General features: G+C 44.9%; 1 protein-coding gene across 1 annotated transcript in view; it reads right to left on the bottom strand.

Annotated features, from left to right (window-relative positions):
• The window catches only part of CAMKK1 (calcium/calmodulin dependent protein kinase kinase 1), a 169958-nt gene that overhangs the window by 105295 nt on the left and 56300 nt on the right, over nt 1-8363 (bottom strand). The window contains exon 4 of the mRNA XM_019511430.1: nt 2277-2328. Coding sequence (XP_019366975.1) covers nt 2277-2328 — 52 coding nt within the window. The remainder of the gene's footprint in view (nt 1-2276; nt 2329-8363) is intronic.

Below are 8363 nucleotides of genomic sequence, written 5' to 3'. Positions count from 1 at the left end.
GCTGTCAAGGGCCACATGGGTAGCCCTGCCCCTTGACAGGCGCCACTCCCTCCCCCCGTCACCATTTTGGGACTGGAAGTCCCACCCCCTAACCCTTGAACTTTGGCACTAGAAGCCCCTCCCCTTGCCCCCAGAAATACTCCTTTCAGCAAGGGGTTTTGCCATCTCGGAACTAGAAAAATAACAAATTATATTTTAAAAAACAATCATCCAAAAAAAATTCATTAATTTGATTTCAAAAAATATTTTTGTCCTAGTTTACATGTCTTTGTGTAGTGTACACAGAGGTGATCATATATAAGGGCTTGTAATGAAGTCTTACTCTTGTATGTTGTGGGGGGGGTATAGGGTTGTGGGGGGCCATGGGTGTGTGGGTATGTGGGGTGTGGGGGAGGATGTGGGTGTGCCTGTGGGGGATGGATAGGGGTTGGGGAGGTGGGTGTGGGGTGAGGGAGCACGTGGGTGTGTGTGCATATGTGGGGTGTGGGTAGGTATGGAGTTTGTGGGGAGCTGTGTGAGGGGAGGGTGGCTGGGGTGTGTGAGGGGGTGTGCATGTATGGCAGTGTGAGGGGAGGTATGGGTGCCTGTGTATGGTGGAATGTGCACGTGGGACTCACCCTCTGAACATACACACACGGGTACTGGTGCAGCCTCATGCTCCCGGTCTGGACATGCAGCCAGGAGCCATGTGGTGCTGGAGCAGGGTAGGGCCAGGAAGGCAGGGAAATGGCTGGGGATGGGTGGAGCTGGGCTCCTGCTTCCTGCTGCCAGCTCCCCCTGGGTCCTACTGCTTCTGACTCCTGTTGTCTTTGACAGGCAGCCAGGAGCAGATAAATATTTTCTAAATATTTAAGAGGTCCGGTGGGCCAGATAGAATGGCCTGGTGGGCCATATTTTGCCCACCCCTGCCTAAAATGAAGCTAGATGCCAATTAACAGTTTTACTGCCCAAACATGAGGCCCGTTATTACACTGCATGAATGATTTCTGAGGTAACCACCTATATTATTCAGAGGAAAAATTGCTCCTTGACACAGTTTGACAGGGGGACATGCTACTTGGCTATATGCCAGTGACACGAGAATGGGGTAAGGCCCCATTCCAATCATCTTCAGTGGGAGCTGAGAGCTCCTGGAGCTTGCCGACTCAGGCCAGATGCATTTAAAATGTGCTTTGTCACACTGAGGAATGTGTAAACATGTAAATCCTAGCACAAGGAAGAGAGACAAACAAGAGATTTATAGTAGAAGGAAATGAGCCTTTTGGGGCAGGCTGGAATAGGCCAGCAAGGAGAGAGCAATTCCTTTAGCAACAAGCTTTCCTGCTCAGGGTTTTAGTTTGAAGATTTTACTGTATGGTGTGGGGTAACTGTAAGAGATACAAACTTTGTTTTATGAAACTTGAAAAGCAAACAGAAAACCCTAATCTAAATTACAGCCCAATGCTGCTTAACTGGATGCAGGACCTTCCCTGCTTTCTACTGTCAGAGGCCAGATTTTCAAAACCATTTAGCAAACTGTGAGAAAATCCGGTTATTCATGTCACAAATCTTAGCTGTCGGGTGCTGAGAGAGGAACTGTCTTCAGTGATAAGCTACCCTCAAAGCTGGAACTCTCAGGATGGTTCAAGCGTGCACAGGCAGGACCAAGTGTTCAGAAATGCTCCACATCTTGGATGCTGTGGTCTTTGCCCCTTTGCACCTTCAGATCCTGAACGTAATCCCACACTCTGCATTGTATCTCTGTGTGAGCCACAAAGAGGAGTCAGCTTGCTGGAAAACTAAGGTGTAGTTCCAGAGCCTGTAACAGATTCAAAATAGTTTCTCCTTACAGGTTAGTTTCTGTGTCTTGTTTTCATGTACACAAGGGCGTTATGCCTGAATGCCCATTTGGTTCAATCTGTTCAAGGAAAGGTATTGACCAGACTCTCCAGAGACTAAACGGTCCTAAATATTGTACAGGCGCACAGCCTAGGACTTTGTCTTGCTCTCAGGCCACTGTTCTACCACCCGAGGAAGCAAACTGTTGTGGGGCAGTGGTCACAAGGAACAGTGCGTGGGTGGATTTTATGTTTTGGGAAATGGTTTGTATCCGTCCTTATAGCTAATCCAGTTTGCCTGTTCCCACTGACCAACCAAGCAGGTCTGAAACAAGGGCAGTTCTGGAGTCTTTACCCAAGGAAATGTTTCTACTTAACTCCCTGGGAGTTCGGCCCAAGTAAGGACAATAGGTAATGCCTGTAAAGTTTGCCCATAACCTCTAAATGCATGGCACTTACGTGGAAATCCATACTGCTTCAATAGCTTCTTTTTGGAGAGGACTTTCATAGCCTGAGGGCAGAAAAAAATGACAATGTTAAAGCAGAACAAAAAGCCATGATACTGAGAGTCACCATCATTGCTCTGACCTTGTAGCATGTGCGAAATCTTTTGACCTCGGTTCAAATGCCAGTCTGGCTCTAGGGTATCTCCTGTTAATCCAGGGGAAGAGGGAGCATAACTACTGACAGATACCTTAGGAACACCTAACACATAAAGAAAGAAGGAATGACTTCTCTTTAGATGTATATAAAGGCCAATATTACCAACTTTTTAATAAAACTTTTCAATGGGCCTTAATCAGACAAGTAAGAAGGGCCCTGATTCTTGTAACTCTGTTCCTACATTTAGACCAGGGTCTTGAAGAAAAGGAAAAAGGATTTCAGCTACCTTTGTGCACTCTGTATTCAAGAACCAGCTCAGCCCCTAGGATTAGTTAGAACAGTGCAGGGGTGCACTCCTAGGCTTTGTTTCCTGAGGCTCCCAGGGACTCTCAGAAGAAAAACAGTTAAGGTGCAGTATGCTCTTAGCCATGCTCTTGACATCCCCTCATTCCACGCTCCCCATCAGGGGTGACAGCAAGGCCACCTCTAGCACTATGCTAGGAAAAAGGACATTCTCAGAAGGCCGTTTCTGCCCTAGAATGGCATAAAGGGACTTACGTCTAACTGAAACCCAGGCCCAAGGTTTTTCTAGGGTACTTTCATGACAATAGCTGAGGCCGAGTGACCCAGCTCACAGAGATACTGCAAGATACAATAAAAAGGAAAGCACAGATCTACACAAGCTAGCCACATGCTGACATTCTTCCATCCACGTACATTTTCACATTGCACCACCACATGATCATTTGGAACCAAAGTATTTGATGCGAGAGGGTGGCTGTCGGTACTTTTTCTCCCATCCCTGTGGCCTTAATATAACGGCAAGGGCAACCTGAATATAATAAATTGAATCTTTGGGACTCTGTGCATATTGCTGCATTAAATAATTTTGTCATGGCTACTCCAAGGATCCCTAAAGACTCAAGGAATAAATATTTAATGAGAAGCCAGCTCCTGTTATACTCTGCTCAGAGAAATTTTCTGTGGTCTAAAGGGCTTTTTGGGATGAGTTATTTGCTTCTGTTAAACAAGCATCCATATCTATAATCTTCATTAGAGTGACCCTAGCAAAATATAATCACCCAAGGGCTCCCATAAAACACATGCAATGCAGGTTAATTTTCCACTAATAAAAGTGAAAGAAGGCTCTACTGCGCATTACTTGTGGCCGACACAGCCAAGGGCAGACCAGTGGCACTGTCCCAGCAGGCTTCTTGCTAGCTATTTTTGTCAGTGAAAATATAACTCTCCAATTTTCAATGTCTCTTGTACAATCTAAGGTCCAGATTCAGACCTTAGTCATATGAGCATACAACTGGAATAACTTTACCAAAATCAGTAGTTACTGTGGCTTCATAGTGGTATAACAGAAAAGAATCTTGCTTGGACTATAACCATTTTCAATCCCATTTAATAATTTCAGGGGCATCTACTGAAAATGGCAGCATTGGGTGATGGAGACTAGGGATTTCTGGTCTTTCATGTATACACTGTCTTGCCTGATATTGGTTCCTATTGATGGCTGAATGATTGAGGAGTCTGTGGGATATGAGCCTGTGATAATTGTGATATTAGTCCTTAGGTGGGAAGGCTTCCAACACAACACCCACAATGGGCCCTTTGAAGGAGGACTCAGGACTGGAGGGTACACATTTTATCTACTTCTCCCATGCCCCACCCTACTCACCCCCACAAAAAACCTACAAGAAAAAAAATGTAAAAAAAAAATATATATGTATATATATCTATGAAAGAAATTGAAACAGTGTCACAATTTCATTTAGATTCACACAGCATGTGGAAGGTTCTCTTATTTTCATCCTTCCCCTAAAACTGGACACTTTTTTTAAGTTAATTTCCACTGAACAAAACGGGAAAAAAAGAGAAGTTTGCTACATTTTATCAGAGAAAATGGTAAGTATCAACATTTCTCAACACGTGGAGTCCTCATCTCAGTTAATTAATGAGAGCTACCGCTCTGTGTCTTATACATTTTGGGAACAGACTGGCAAAGGAGAGACTTTTTCAGCACACAGTACCCAAAGATTAAGCGTAGCACAATTTGTACAAAGTGGTAAATCCATGGTTTCGTTCAGTGAGGGAAGTGAGAAGTTGCCACTGCAGCTGTTCACTCCTTAGAAGGCGCTGTGACTGGCTGTATGACGGTCCAGCTGTATGGGTGTTGCAAAGTGATTAAAAGTCATATGAACCTGCAACAGCTTCCTCTACTACACCTCCAGGGGCCTGTGATACAAGAGCTTGACACATCAGTTCTTTGTCTGGCTGCCTGACACTGAGAAAAATCCCCAGCGGCAGAGCTGTAATAGGTTTCTAGCCCCTTTGTGTCACCAGTGCAATGCAAAGTAGCTGGATCGCAGCAGCCCTGTTTGGAAATCCAAGTGCGAGGTGGACTCGCACCGCATCTTGCAGAACAAGCATTATCACAAGACAGAGACAGGAATAAACAACAAAGTCAGGTTTTAATTAGAGGGAACCTTAGTGAGGCAAACCTTGTCACACTGTATTGTCACTGTGCATAATGAGGGCAATGCAGTAGTGACCTGGCAATGATCTCTTCCCTTCCCAGGTTTGAGCAAAGCGGTTCCCAAGGCAATGAATGCATTCATAGAAGAACCAACCTGTTTCTCTTCACAAGCCAAGCTCATTATCCAAATAACACCTTTCTGATACTGAATTCTTTCAGTACCGTGCTGATGGATTTTCCTAAGCAGTGACACAGCAGCTCTTAAGGTCAGAACTAGGCATGACTTCTGGAGCCCGGATCCTGCTGGCAGTTAAAGCTTCTCTTAGTTGGAGTGGGAAGGGGCAATCAACAGGATCACACTTGGTAAGTGGGCTGGCGGCCTGTACATTATGACTTGAAACGTGGCAACAGCAACCACCATCACCCCAGCAACAATAATTAAATTCTGTACCCGTATGTGATTAAACATTCAGCTGGTAACGCTAAAAAATTCTCACTTTCTACATCCAGTAAGTCTTAATTTCTTTTCCCCACCTTTCCTGCCGTATTTGGGAATGACACCCAATAAACGAAATCAGAGCCCCAAAGAAAGCGGAAAATGTTGCTAAGCCCTTTTTAGGCAAATAGCAAAGTGGAAGCCATTTTTGCTTCCATGCATTTGATGCCACTAAGGCCGAGCAGTTTGTCATATAAGTGTCTTTGCATCTGCCAATCCTTCTTGCGCCACTACTGCTGGCAACACCTGTACCGGAGGAGCCTGACGCCCGCTTATGCCCTTGCCCCCATCGTCTATTGTGAGCGAAGGAGTTTTGGCTGCAACGAGAGTGCACTCCTGAAGAAATCCCATCTTTAGCATCTCCCTCAAGAAGCTGCAGGGACATAAGAGACATGTGATTTTTTCTTCTCCCGGAAGTGGCACAGAATTTGTTCATCGCAATCACTTGCCTTGGCAAGCTGATTTGGTGACCAAGAATGGGCGAGAGACATAGCCTGAGACATTTCCGAATCAAATTTCAGCAGTAAAATCACTCCCAGCTAGCTCGCCCCAGGTAGATATTTGCCTCTGCTTTTCATTTTTTGCCTTTTAAAAAGTGCTTAAACTCCACCCCACCCCCAACTGCAGATCATGATCGTGACAATTTCCAGCTGTGAGTGCTGACGGGTAGAGTCGTGTAAACCCCCAATGCAATGCATCGCCATCAGGGAGTCATTTCAAGTGTCAGGGGTCTATATATTGTTAAGCCTGACCCCACACTCGATAGGATTTTTCCCACTGATTTCAGCAGATCAGATCCTTGAGGCTGAAGATCCCAGGTTCAGTCTCTCATGCTGTAGTCTAAGCCATCACCTTGCCCATCCATACCAGGGGCCAGAATATCAGCCAGAAGAAACTGCCACAGCTTCACTGACTTCCATGAAGCTAGACTGATTGACAAGGCTCTAGGCTCCACGTTTTGTTTCAGCAGCACTTTCTGTACTTATTCCTCTTCTTGAGTAAAGAAAGCCTCTTTGAAAGTAAGATGAGTGACATATAGGGGAAAATACAGAATAACCCTAATTTGAGGCCTGATCCAAAAATTCATTAAAGTAATGAGAGCCTTCCCACTCGTTTTAAGAAGAACTGGATCAGCCTGCTGGTGCCTAAAACTCCCCATTAGTCAGAAAAATGTACCTTGTCCCCTCCTTCAGCAATAATCATGCAGAGGATTGCACACTGGGATTTTATACCACATAGGCTCTCGTGATACAAACACAATGCTGTGCCTTAAAAATAACTGCTGTCCTTTTTTCTCGCCAAGCTTCCTTTAAATGTAGGAAGCAGCCATTCCTCATGCTGAACTACTGTAGGTGCGAAATAGTTACATACTACTTGCCATTCCAGGCCACTCAAGGGCTAATTTTCTCCAATTGTTTCTTGTTGCTTTTCAACGTGACGACAAAAAAAGAAGAGCATAATCTTTCAAAAGAAAAAAAAAATCCTCTCCCAATTGTCAAAATCAGAATTGCTTCTAGTAATTGCTGGTGCTACACATTTGCATTGGATCTCCCCATTGGCTGCCTGACAACTCTTGTCAAATGTATTGTTATAACATGGTTTCAGACAGCAGTGATAAGCAGAACAACATGGAATTTATCTCAGTATTAAAAGCAGCATGTCAGTCAAACGCACAAGGAAACGTGGGGAGCTAAGCAACCATTAGCTAATTATGTAATTTGCTACTATTTCTCTTCAGCTTTTAAAGATCTGTCAAATTCCAGGGTATTTCAACACCTTGGAAATTTGGAGGTCTCTCCATCACAAGTTGTCGCGCTGGAAAATACTGGTTCTGACAATCAGAAGTAAGAGAGTTTGCAGATGTTTATACAGCAGGGTGAAGGAGGGAAATGCTTTTTATCTGGCTGCACTAGCACCGAATGGAAGCATCCACAAGCAAGTAAAAATTCCTGCCTGGATAGCAGTATGCTCTGAAAAGGATGAACCAAATGTACAGCAAAGCTCCTTCTCTACGCTCCTCCTTTGCAACATTAACTGCAGTCACTTGAAGATGAAGGCAACATATGGGAACCATCCAGGCGTCCAACAAAAAGTGGGCCAATTTCTTCATGCTGGACCATGCTGGGGGGCAGCACGTGGAGAAGTGACATGCCCCCTGCAAGGTGCAAGATGGACAGTTAGTCCTAAGTGTGTCACCCCATGAAGGGTATTGCAGGGGAGAAGGGTTCAATTTTTGAAGCTATGGTGGTTTTGTTACTCACAAGTCCTTTATGCTCAGCCCCTGGGAGGACTGCACATTTGTTGTACTTTTACCTTTAATTTTTAATTTTTCTATTTAGAGTAAAAGGTTTTAAAAAGTCAAAAAAAGTCACCCTCACGTGCACATGTGCACACACATGCACATGCACGTGCACATCTGGATCACTGAGAACCAAGCGCTCTGGGTCTCAGCTTGCATAGCTGGGATGAAACAGAGTCTTTCTGCATTTTCTGCGACCACCACTAAGCAGCCACTAACATAAAGCCATTTTCAAAAATAAAATGAAAAATTCCTGAAGAAAAATCCACTTCAATCGGAACTCATTTGGAAATGCTCTGGGCTTTGCATCCTCAGGTAGAGCCACAGCCTTACCAGGAGATGTCTGTCACTTTTGTTGATGCTGCCTTCAGCAGAACAGCACCCTAAGTGTCAAGCAGCTTCTATGCAACTTGTCACCAGAGGACAGGGTGAGTCTGGAGGCCAGAGCTGAAAGCAGAAAAACAATGGGAACGGCAAACACGCCAGTGAACAGGGTGAGTCAGCACAGAAAGTGAAAGGTGGGGACAGATGTGCAGTTCCATTACTTGGACAGATTCAGGGTACCTTTCCAAACTCCGTCTCATTTCTTCCACCCACATGATCCGGGGACAGCAGGACAGACCCTACAATGAGAGACTGCAGGACCTGAACCTGTTCAGCCTT

The sequence above is a fragment of the Gavialis gangeticus genome, unplaced genomic scaffold, assembly GCF_001723915.1.
Source record: "Gavialis gangeticus isolate Ggan-Ray unplaced genomic scaffold, GavGan_comp1, whole genome shotgun sequence".
Classification (NCBI taxonomy): Eukaryota; Metazoa; Chordata; order Crocodylia; family Gavialidae; genus Gavialis; species Gavialis gangeticus.
This window is presented reverse-complemented; position numbering and strand designations above follow the sequence as displayed.